The 12,671-nt window shown below is 45.5% G+C and overlaps 1 protein-coding gene across 1 annotated transcript in view; it reads left to right on the forward strand.

The window, feature by feature from the left end:
* The first annotated feature begins 2,682 nt into the window (after window positions 1-2,682).
* Window positions 2,683-12,671, forward strand: part of MYO10 (myosin X) — a 226,705-nt gene continuing 216,716 nt past the window's right edge. The window contains exon 1 of the mRNA XM_042952894.1: window positions 2,683-3,149. Within this exon, the coding sequence (XP_042808828.1) occupies window positions 3,129-3,149 (21 nt within the window). The 5' untranslated portion in view covers window positions 2,683-3,128. The remainder of the gene's footprint in view (window positions 3,150-12,671) is intronic.

Genomic DNA, 12,671 nt, shown 5'->3' on the forward strand with positions numbered 1-12,671 from the left:
AGAAAATCTGATGAATTCTGATAACCACAAGGAGTGATTTTCAAACTCAGAATTGCCTACTTGGGTACTTACTAAAATGCCGATTTTTAGGCACCCAGCCCATATATATATATGTATGTATATATATATACATACATATATATATATATTTTTCTTTTGTAACAAGTTTCAGGAGATTTTGATAAGGTGGTGTAAACTTTTTTAAAGAAATATAATAATTCAGGGGCGCCTGGGTGGCGCAGTCGGTTAAGCGTCCGACTTCGGCCAGGTCACGATCTTGCGGTCCGTGAGTTCGAGCCCCGCGTTGGGCTCTGGGCTGATGGCTCAGAGCCTGGAGCCTGTTTCCGATTCTGTGTCTCCCTCTCTCTCTGCCCCTCCCCCGTTCATGCTCTGTCTCTCTCTGTCCCAAAAATAAATAAAAAACGTTGAAAAAATAAAAAAAAAAAAGAATAAAAAAGAAATATAATGATTCAGTAAAATTCAACCCTTATGTATTGGATCTGGCTCACAATTCTTTATATGAGTCACAGTGGGGGTAATTATTAACTATATCTTCTTAATCAACAGGGAAGTGACCTTTAAAAAATTAATAGACTTTATGTTTTTGAGCAGTTTTAGGATTACAGAACAATTGAAAGGGAAGTGTCCCCTCACCGCCCCCCTCCCTCCAGTCTCTGTAATTAACGTGCTGTATTGGTGTGGTACATTTGTTACAATTGAGAAGCCAGTACTGGAAAGTGACTTTGAAAGGACATGGCCAAAGCCGAGCAGGACATTGGTGGCTGGGTTGATGCCGGGAACCCAGCCACACCCACACACTTGCTTGAACAAGCTGCCTGGTAATTTCTCTTGAGAGATGTTCAATACAGATTAACACCAAAATGACTGTTAATTGTTTTACGCCAGCATCTGGGCACAGGTGGCCCCAGGACTCGTTTGAGCACTTTGGCTGGTGCCTGGGATTGTTGGTATTTATCCTGGCCCCATCTTAATTTTGCTGGCAACCCGGGACACAAGCTTCCATGGCTTAGGTGTGTAAACGTGAATCAGGGCACTAGCATAGCACACTGTCACCAATTAATTTACACCTTGACTCTTTCCAAAGGGAAGCGGGGTGGGTATGAGATGTATGCTGAAGCACTGCTCTGAGATTCAGGTTACAGACACACTTGGATTTTCACCTAAGGATTACAGAAGGATGCTACATCCCTTCATTCTCTGAGACAGGCTGGGGATACAAATTTTAAAGCACAGTTCCCTCTGTTAACGAGCTTCAATTCTCCCAACTGAAGAAAGACAGGGCACCAGAAAAACAAAACAAAACAAAACCTCAAACAAACCAAAAAAAAAAAAACAAAAACAAACAAAAAAAAAAAAACCACAAAAAACAAAAAAAAAAACGTTAAGCCATACAGTGTCCTCAACAGTTTTAGGAATAAGGCACACCCCGTGTTGTGTGGCTGGGTAAGTGGCCTGGCATTTCTGGGAAGACTGCCCCTGGAAGATGTGACTTTCTGACTTGAGTTTTAAAGGATGAGTAGCAGTTGGCAGATCCCTTGCAGAGAACTTCGCAAACCACTTGTGGCGAAGAACCAGTCGTTTTCGTTTCCAATTTGCCAGGTACCAATAGGAGAACTCCGCTGTGCCAGGCATGACTCACCACGAATCCGACAATACCAAAGCTCGTTTACACTCGGTTGAGAGAGTCCTCCGGTCATTTGTTTGGCTGTCGAGGCATTTTTAAATGGCTACAAAAGTTCCTAAACCTTTGCTCTCAATTTTTCTACCTGTTACAGACGGGTTTCCGTTTGCAGACCAGCACAGGGCCTGGTGCCTCCGTTTGAGGGCACCTGGAAGCTTATTAGAAATGCCCCACTGAATTCCAACCTGTACTTTAATAAGATCCCAGGTGGTTCCTGTGCACGCTCAGGTTTAAGGACCTGCCTTAGAGGAAACAACTCCGTATCAGGTGGTTTGATCCTTCACCTCACTTCCCTTTGCCTGTTTCCTTCAGGTCTAGGAAAAGGGTTACATTTTTTTCTGGTGCAACTGGCCATGTCCTCTTCCAGGTTACAAAACTACATTCCCCGGCTGCTAAGGAAAACGTCTGTGAACCCGACTGCAGGACAGAAACTCTACACGGGAAGGCAGCTTCTAGAAATTCTGAGCAGCCTCCGTTCTCCGCTTTGATCTGGCCCAACAGCCGGGGCAGCTCGGCCGACCGCGCTTCCTTCCCCGGGGTCGCTCATCTGCCGAGCTGCATTAATGAGATCCGTGTTGAGCGGGTTCCAGGGTCCGCTGAAGATCAAAGGCACAAAAGAATCCCCCAACCCCTCCTCCCCGGTGACTATTTGGTCTCTATCACCAGAGGGTAGAGTCGACTCCTCCGCCCACGCCTGGATGGGGAGGCGGAGACACCAGAGGGTGCAGCCCGGCCCTCCCGTCCCCTCCCCTGTCCTCTCCTCTCGCCGCCGAGCCGGCGTCCGCCCCAGGCGGGGTGGGCGGGGCCGGACCCTGCCGCAGCGCGGGGCGGGGTTGGCTGAGGGTTGGGCTCCTGGAGGGGCGGGCGAGTGGGCGGGGCCCAGCGCCTGGAGGGGCGGGGCGGGGCGGGGCTGGTGGGCGGGGCGAGTGCTCCTGTCTGCAAATCTCCGCGCTGCGGTGAGCCGGCTGAGTCCAGGCGCCCGAACCCTCACCGCGGCGGCGCTCGCGCTGGGGTAGCTGCTCCGGGCACGCTTTGTGGCCGCTGTCCCCCTGTCGCGGCGAGCGCCTCCGGCTGGGGCGCAGGAGGAGGGGGCGCGCTCCCAAGACCCCCGCCGCCCTCCCCCAGCCCGGGGGAAGAATGTGTCACCAGCTGTTCTCCGCTCGCGAGCGCTGCGCGCAGAAGTAAGGAACTTGGAGGCAGGGAGACAAAGGCTGCAGTTGGGACGGATGAGTTAGAGACTTGGGTTTGGGCAAACAAAAGGTGCGAAAGACGAGAAGGGGGTAAGGCGATGGCAGCCGGGGAGCCCCGCGGGCTCGGGTTCCTGGGAATCGCGCCGTGACACGCATGGTTTCCCCGGACCGTCTGCTGGGCTGACTTCCGCGAGCCGGACGCGGGACTCGGGCAAGTTGGGGAGCGCCCTGGAACAATGGACAACTTCTTCCCCGAGGTGAGTGCGCTCGCGCCGGCGACCCTGCCGGGACCTGGCCCCCGCGCCCCGGGAGGGATCTACCCACCGCGCCGCGCGCACGCTTGGGACCCTGTCCTAACTAAGCCCGGGAGGGCAAAACTTTCCGGGAGTCGCCTGAAATCACCCCCGGGGAGTCTCCGGATGAGTAAGCCGAGGCAGGTTTTGTTTTGTCCCGCGCTCCGGGACGTAGCGAAGGTGAGCCTCCTTCCGCGTGGGTGGCTGGCTCACCGGGTGTCCCTGCGGCGCCCCGCGCGAGGTGAGGCGCCGGGCGCCGGGCCGCGGCTGCCGGGGTGCGGGAAGCCCAATCGAATGTTCTACCGGGACGTGCCTTTCTCCAAGAAAGTTCTGGTCTGGTATTTCCTTTGCAAAACGTGCCGGCTTCCTGTGAGAGGGGCACAAACCCTTCCAGAGGAGACGGCTTAATGAAGTGCGAGAAGCGAGGCGAGGGTTTAATCATTCACTGTGTTTTCTGCCTACGGGACCTTTGGAGTCTAGGTGGTAGCGCTCCCCAAGATGTGCTCATTCAGGGTTTGAGATCACTCCAGAGGCAGAGATCAAAAGATCATGTGCTTGTGCTGACGGTCCTTGGCAGATTGTGAATTCGAATTTAAAGAAAATCGTTTAGGGCAAACAGTGATTATTTTTAACGTTTAAGCTGATGCCCCTTTTAGGGCCATTGAGGGCGGGACACCACGGTTACTTGAAACCCTTGACTTGAGAACCTTTTTTTTCTTTTTTTTTCCCCCTCCCTGGGTTGGATAGTTACAGTGGTTTCTTGGCTCCCTCTCCTTTCTTGGTTGTGTTTATTTAATAAATTCTGTTTTAAGTTTGAGGTTTGAAGTGGCTCAAAGTAAACTGAGTTGACTTAAGGGAGTCTGATGTGACTTTCATTGGAAGCCAGGGGACGTTTCGTGAATCCAGGACAGTTTTGGAATCTTCCAGCAAATTAGATTGGTGAGGGCTTGCCCCTGTTCGCTAACTTGCTTTATCCTATTTAATTGGATATAATATTTCAAGTCATTCCTCCTGATGGATGCCTACCTTATTCTTAGACAACTGTATTTAATGGCCAAAGTAATAAATACATTCTTGCCTAACAGCAATATCCACTTTTTTCAAGGTGGCATCTCATATGTGATACCCACATTTGCCGTGAAAAGTAGACTGGAAAGGAATTATCCATTCATATATTTTTTTTTCTTTTAAGGAAATCTGTGGTTGAGACTATAGCATTTTTTTTTAACCCACAGAGCTTTGTTTTCATGACTGTAAGAAAACACCAGAACTTTTTCCTGGAGTTGCAGGTTAACCAAAGATGGACCAGTGGGCTGTGTTTAATTGCTTTCATCTGTAAGAAAACCTGGGCTCCGCCTGCAGGACACTAATTCGTATTTTTTTATTTTTTTATTTTTTTGTGTGTTCTGGGTCCCTTGGGAAAGCTCGCGAGCGGTAGGATTTGTATTCGGTTTTGTTGGGGGTTTCAGTCCCGTTGAAGCCGGTTTTTGGACCAAGGAGGGGAGGGGGCTTGTGACCTCCCCCTGGGCAGAACTCTGCCCCCTAGTGCAAGTGGGGGGGAACTGCAGGATAACATGGGACAGCTGTGACCTGCCAGCACTTTCTCTGAAATACTTTTTCCTTACACCATACCTTGGTTAAGTGTAAGGAAACCTGGTTGTTGGATTTTATTTCAGTGATTAATATGAAGCTGGCCTTTGGCGATCATCTAGTCCATCCCCTTCAGTTTTCTGGATGATGGATCTTAGCCTACAGATGTCAAGTCACAAGCCCAAGGTTGAAGAGCTTATTACAGAATCCAGAGCCTTTTTTCTCTGTTGCTGGTGACTCACGTATTTGGGGGAAATTTTCATTTATTTAAAGTTATGCTTTTGGGGCACCTGGGTGGCTCAGTAGGTTAAGCGTCCGACTTCAGCTCAGGTCATGATCTCGTGGTCTGTGAGTTCAAGCCCTGTGTCAGACTCTGTGCTGACAGCTCAGAGCCTGGAGCCTGCTTCGGATTCTGTGTGTGTGCGTGTGTGTGTGTGTGTGTGTGTGTGTCTCTCTCTCTCTCTCTCTCTCTCTCTCTCTCTCCCCCCCGCTCATGCTCACGCTTGCGCTCTCTCTCTCTCTCTCTCTCTCAAAAATAAAAACATTAAAAAAAACCAAAAAAACGATTTATGCTTTTAATCTTGTGATGTATTTGTAGTACAATATTCTAATCAACAAAGTTCCACCCATAATTGTAGTGACCTTGGGAGGCCATCAAGGCCAGTCAGGGAGGCAACACGGTGCTGTATTAGAGACAAACTCCTAATATAGATCCTGTCTGTCTCTGGTAGTGTCTTCTAACAGGCCATCCTTTTGTTAAATTTCGTGAAATTCTCCAGTGAAGAAAATCATGGGATGTCCTGTCACAGGAGAAACAGTAACCGTGGAAGTGATATGTTTCCAAGGACAGCAAAACCGTACCGACTCATCGCTAAGTAGTGCCCTGGTAACTGGTGTCTTTGCTAACTTTTTCCATTGTGATTTAGGCATAATGACTTGTTGCTTGTTGGACAGCAGTTTGAGGGTAACTAACACTAGCAATTGAGAAAAAAGAAGGGGGGGAACAAGATGTTGCATGTATTAGCTTTATGTGAGCGTGGCCAGACAACAGCAGAGTGGGAGCTTCTTGTGACTAGCAGCTGCTGTTTAGAGCGGGACCAGGATTTCTCAAACCGGGTGCCATTGACATTGTGGCTCCCTTCATTCTTTGCTGTCGGGAGCCGGCCCTGTGCCTTGTAGGATGTTGAACATCACCGGTCTCTACCCAGTAGGTGCTGGCAGAACCCCCAAGTTGTGACAACCGAAATGTTCCCAGACGTTGCTTCATGAGCCACCGGGAGTGAAATCACTCCTAATTGAGAACCACGGAGCCAGCCCGTGGAGCGTTGCCTCGTGGAATTGATTCCTGTGCATGTTGCAAGCACAGCCTTCTGGCCTGCGCTTGCCTGCTTTAAAAAGCCATCAGGGCTTTTACTGCAGGCCAGCGAGATGCCCGTGAGGTTTGTGCCGTCGGCTGATGGCTACCGACTTCAGAATGTTCCTCGGGATTGGAGAGGCCGAGGGCCCCACACTCCCCATGCAGTTCCTTCGTGACCTTACATTTTCATGGCTTCTCTCAATTAAATTGTGTGCGCACTTCTGCGAAAACTCGTTTTTTCAGCGTTTGGAGTTAAGCTGTTAAAAAGTTTGGTGTTGGCAGAAACTAAGTTGGGGTATGTCTGTAACCAGAAGCCCTTTGTTTTTTTTTTTTTTTTTTTTTTTTTTAAGCAAACAGAAAAGGCTCAACCAAGTGGCAAGATTATTTTGCAAACATGTTGTTGATATTTTGAAGTGGATGGTGTTTCCATGTCCCTGGGGCCACGTAGGCAGCAGCTAGGGTAGTGGAGGGGCAGCTGAACACATACAGGAGCTGGACTTGTCTATTTTAGGAAAAGGTATGGCCCCCTGGCCATGTAAACAAAAGATCTTTTGAGGATTATTGATGGAAGGTATAGGACTGCTTTGATTTTCAGAATAAATATGTAAAATGTCCGTAAGTGTCATGAATACAAGCATAGAAGGCAGGTTATTAACGTCTTGAGATACATTGTTGGTGAAAATGTCCCAGCTACACCCATTTCTTACTCTCAGGTGGAATCACCTTCCTTGTTTCCACTTAATTTGGGAAGGTGTCTTGGTTTTGATTGTTAACCTAGAGTTCAAATAGCTTTTTAAGCTGGAAGTCATTCTTGAGCCTATTTCTCTCCCCGCTTCTATAGTATTTTTATTTTGTTTTAGGTCTCAGTGATATTTATTGCCTCGAGCAAAAAAAAAAAAAAATCAAGACTTATTTTTGGGGGCTCCTTGTTCTGGCAGATCCTGAAGCCGACTCCTCTGACAGCGATAAAATAGAGTCGGGCCGTTTGCTGGGGTCCTCCTTTTTCACAATGGAGTTATAGCGCCTTGCCTTTTCTGCACACTTGGTCAAGGTTTCTGTTGTCAGATACTCATTTTTTGGCCCCTGCCATGTTGGGGACAGCAGAGCCCTGAGAGCAGCTGTAAGCTGGACAGTTGTTACCAGCAGGGAGCCCTGATCTCCCTGGCCTGGCAGGGAGGGGCTGTTCTCCCCATATCGTGTAGCTTGCTGTTCTCACCTCTCAAATCAGGCACGAACCAGCATGGGCGGGGCCTCCACTGTTTAATCAGAGTGGTGGCAAGGGAGGGCAGTGTTTGCTTTTTTAGCTCTGCTGGCTTTAAGTGGGGTCACCTCTAAGGACACTCGCCTTGAATGTGCCCTTCCATTGAAATTGATTAAGAAATAGGAGACTTTATTTTTTTAGTTAAAAAAAAATTTTTTTTAACGTTTCTTTATTTTTGAGAACGAGCACAAGTCAGGGAGGGGCAGAGAGAGGAGGAGACACAGAATCTGAAGCAGGCTCCAGGCTCTGAGCTGTCAGCACAGAGCCCCACGCGGGGCTCGAACTCCGGAACTGTGAGATCTTGACCTGAGCCGAAGTTGGACACTCAATTTGAAGAGCCACCCAGGAACCCTTGTTTTTTTTCTAATTTTTAAATTTAGTTTTTATTGAAGTGTAATTAATATGCAGTGTTATATTAGTGTCAGGGGTACAATAGAAGGATTCAACAATCCTATGTGTTACTACTCTGCGCTCATCACCGTAAGTGCACTCTTATTCCTGTTTCTGTGAGGATGCCTTCTTGATGAGTTTCAAAATTTTGCAGAGTAACTACTACGTAACATTTTCATATCATCTGCAGGGAACTGAACGTTCAAAAATGAGCAAACACTGAGTCTCCATTAAGCTTAGCAATAGTTCCCCACACCTCAATGCCCCTCTGGGCCAAATGAAAAGCACTTCATCCTTAAAAGTAGAAAAGATGTAGCTGTGGGGAGCCCAGCTGCACCCCTCACCCCTGTGGGATCTTGGGTTTTCTGACCTTCCTGGGCTTTATTTCTGTGGGCATAATAGTGTCAACCTTGCATGATGATTAGAATTTGAGACTTGGCACATGGCAGGTGCACAAGAAGAGATTAGTTACAGTAACTTAGAAAGTAAGAGTCAGGGGCTCTTGATGGTGAATGAAATTCCAGAATGCAGCGGGGCAGGGAGATCTTGACCTTAACGCTGTTCCCCAGGATCGTTTCTTGTGCTAGATTGCATTTATTAATTTCCTCCCTTTCAACCTGTACACTTCTGGCAGATTTTGCCTTTCCAGAATTCTGTCTCAAGCGTGTCCATATTGCTTATAAAATCAAGCTCACATTCCTTAGTCTGGTTTTCCAGGCCTTCTGATCTTGCAACTCTGTATTATTTTCCCCATGTGAATTCTACCCTCGAGGATCTCTTACAGGTCCTTCTCCACACCTTTGTGTGTGCTGTGCTCTCTGCTGATCAGATGTCCTGCCTGGCTAGCGCCTTTTTGAAACTATCCCTGACTGGTCTAGTTCACGGTGACCTCCTACCTCTCTTTCTTTCCTCTGAACTTGGCTCTGCCTCTTTCTGCCCTGGTCTTGTTAGGAATTTACCCTGGTTTGCTAGAGGGTTTACCTATCTTTTTCTCCCTTTCAAATGAGTAAACTGAGCCTCAAGAGTTTAAATATCGCACTCATAAGTTTTGTCACCTTGTTTCCACTGAGAGGTCCTTATGGATAGGATTCTCTCCTTGTATCGCCTTTATTTTTCCCCCAAGTACTGATCCTTTTGTGGTGAGAGGGGTGATGCTTCTAACATTTTTTCCTTGATCGTGAAGCATTTTACAATTCTTTGAGGACAATAATAAATATGGCTGATGTTTATCGAGGGCTTACTGTGTGCCAGGCATGTTCCTGAGTACTGGGCATTCAGCAACTCATGTAATCGATTTGCCAGCTCAAGGAGGAAGTCCCCATAGATGAAGAAAGTGAGACACAGAGAGGTTAAGTACGTGGCCGAGTGTCACACAGTTAGAAAGTGATCGTTAGGATTTGAACACAGACCTTTGTCTCCAGAACCTCTGTACTCTTCACTGTCACTCTTTTCTGTCCTGTTGGTGTCATTTGCCTTCTGCTTGTACCGTTGTTTCTGGGCTCTTTGAAGGGCAGTAGGCGGTTCGTAAATGATTTTTGAGTTAAATTGCATGGGGGTTTGGGTTAACAGGTAATCCACACTCCAGAAACCTTGAAACCCAGTAGGAAAATGTTGAATCACGCCATTAATTTTTATCTGCTTTTCTTTTTACTTAAAGAAGACATACACTCTTGTTTCCTTGTAAAATGTGGTTTCTAAAGCGGCCGGCCCTGACCCCATGAGGATGGTAGGAAGATTTATGTAACGAGACACTTTGAAAACTAGCGTTGTGAGATGTGTTTATTACAAGAAAGGGTAGGACTCATTTGTTTCCCCAGTTCTAGCTATCCATTATCCCCGTGTTTGCCTTTGAGGTTTTCTGATGGAATCTTCTCTTTCAATTCAGGGTTCTGGCAACTTTCCCAGCGTTTCTGCATATCGGTTGTGTAGTACTTCAGCTTATTAACACCCATGGCATGATCACTGACCACACGGCCGGACATTTCTAGAGAGCATTCCTTGATTAAAACAGGAATCTCAGCCTTGCCTAGAGCTTTTCGGAAAATGTGTCCACCAGGTCTAAAGTATGCAACTTGAGTCCCCAATTTAAATCTGGCGTCTCCCGTCACATGACCTCCTGTCACCTGACTCTGCCAGTTACGGGGAAAGGTGTTGGAGTTCTTGTCTGTTGAAATCCAGCCACAGCGAGGGAGTGACACACAGGGGGCTGTAAATTTAATACCTTCACCCACGCTGCAGTATCGTTCTGCAGGATGAAAATCATCTCTGTATAAAAGGATTTTATGTGTAGATTTTTTTTTTTTTTTTAAGTGAGTTATTACAAAGAAAAGGTAGGCAAGGTTGAATGTTTGCACTTTGGGATAGGCTTATTTTTACTACTGGTTGGTCGTTTAGAGTCATGAAGGTAAAAGACTTGGGAGATGTTGGAAGACTAAACTTTTTTACGTGGGTTCCTACCCAACATTGGGCCCGAAAAGAAATCTGTAATTCTTTTAAATACCTTTTTTTTTTTTTTTTTTTTGTCCACTAATAACATTTGAGTAGTACCCACTGACCATGGGATACATGATGGAGATAAGTGGCCTTCTCTCCAGAAGCATGTGTTCGTGAAGTCCATTTCTTGTGTGTTAAAGTTCACTTTAAAAGAAGTTTGTTTGTCCATAGACCACATGCTTGTGTGTAGCTACTGTTAATAAATTCTTGGTGTTACTAACTTCATACATAGTTAAATTACATTTAAGGGACTATATTTAGAATTAGGAATGTTCAGGCTTTAAACAACTTTCCTGAACACGGATTTACTACGTCATCAGTAATTGACATCACCATGTCAAAAGTAATGTACTATTTGCCACATCATTGTTAATTTCTTCTTTCCTTAATCTAGCAAAGATAGGTACTAAATTTAGAAAATGCCATAAGCAAGAGACAGAAACTCCCTGAGTCCTGCTTTTTTTTAATGTTTGTTTAATTTTTTAATTTTAATGTTTGTTTAATTTTTGAGAGGGGGCGGGGAGAAGCAGGGGGTGGGGGGGGGCACAGAGGCTCTGAAGGGGGCTCTGCGCTAAAAGCAGCGAGCCCGATGCAGGGCTTGAACTCACAAACCGTGAGACCATGACCTGAGCCAAAGTCCGATGCTTGACTGAGCCACCCAGGTGCCCCCCCCAGGTCCTACTGTCAATGTTTTGGAATGTTTGTTTTCCATGCCTCTCTATATATGTTTCTATAAAAGCACATCTATAATGTTTTTCGTTTAAGAGTTGAGAAAAGTTTTAATTGTCGCAAAACTTGCACGTGTCCTTTTCGGGGCCGGGGGCAAGAGTACAAATGCAGACCTCTGTCACATATCTAAGTATTTAAAAGTTCTAAATCAAGCTTACCAACCAGTAAATAAAATGTCTTTGCCTACCTCGACATGAGGTCATGTGTCACGAGGGCACAATCAAACAATTTGTGTAAAGCTGTGTTTTTCTTGCTGAAAGCAGAATATCAAGGGTAAAAGAGAATAATTACAGTTGCAAATGCCTGGCCATTCTGTTGATAGGCCAGTGATACTCGCATGAGTAATACACCATGTTGTCCGTAATATATTTTCCATAAATCTATTTTTCTTGTCCGTCTTTCAACAAAATCACTATATGGTTATTGTCAAGATGTTTACAATTTATGTTTTATTGGCATTAACGCCAAAGTAAAAGACCTTCCTTGAGTCATAGTGGTTGTTAGATTTTTAATTGAGTTTGGAAAAGGCCTGCATTGTAAGGCAGGACAGTAGTAATTGGCATTGTCAACAAAGCTCATACAGCACTATTTGTTTTTCTTTTTTTAATTGAAGTATAATTAACATAGTGTTATTGGTTTCAGGTGTGCAGTGTAATAAATCACCAACTCTACCTTGCTCACTACTCATCAAGATCAGTATACTCTTAATCCCTTTTATCTATTTCACTCATACAGCAATATTTAGATTAGAAAAATAATAGGGTTACATGTGATCACTGGTATTGCAGAAAGTACTCAATATTTTCATTATATAAATCCTATCATTAGTACTGTGAATTTTCACTATTCCTTAAACTTTCCAATGCTTTGTATATTATAGAGAAACCATGTTAATTCATTAAAAATCTGTTTTCAATGTTTGTTTGTTTTTGAGAAAGAGTGTGAGCAGGGGAGGGGCAGAGAGGGTGGGAGACACAGAATCCAAAGCAGGCTCCAGGCTCCAGGCTGCCAGCACAGAGCTCAACACGGGGCTTGAACTCACGGACCACGAGATCCTGACCTGAGCTGAAGTCAGACACTTAACCGACTGAGCTACTCAGGCGCCCCTAAAAATCTGTTTTCAGATGAAACTAAACCTTAATGCATCTTGGCCACAAAATTATCTGCATAAAAATGTGTTTGGGGATTATGTGTGTGTGCATATTTTCCTTCTTGGTCTAGTAAATGTTTTTATTTCCATAATGTTCTGTTTTACATATTTTCTTGAAATTTTAGTTTTGTTGTATGTATGCGTCACGTATCGTTTCTGTTTGATGAAATTTTTCTCTAAAATTTTAAGAGCACAGTTTTTTAAAGTGAAACGGCCAAATTCTGTTCGGAGTTTTCAGAAACTTTTGCTGTTATTAATGGTAAACAGTTGTTCACATCGAATAACTGTCATAACTGTACATACAAAAATATTTTCCACCCACAGCCATGATTCATTCTTTGAGGAACTTCTGTTTATTTGCTACATTTTTTTTTTTTTTTTTTTTTTTGTCTTTGTGATGTGCAGGGCACGCTGAGGAGCCTACAGCCCAGGGTAGGAGTCCTACCTACGTTTACAGGTCTAAGAATGACCCTGCCTGTTCCTCCTGGGCATGTATCATCATTTATATCACCATTT

This window comes from Panthera leo, chromosome A1 (assembly GCF_018350215.1).
Source record: "Panthera leo isolate Ple1 chromosome A1, P.leo_Ple1_pat1.1, whole genome shotgun sequence".
In the NCBI taxonomy this organism is placed as follows: domain Eukaryota; kingdom Metazoa; phylum Chordata; class Mammalia; order Carnivora; family Felidae; genus Panthera; species Panthera leo.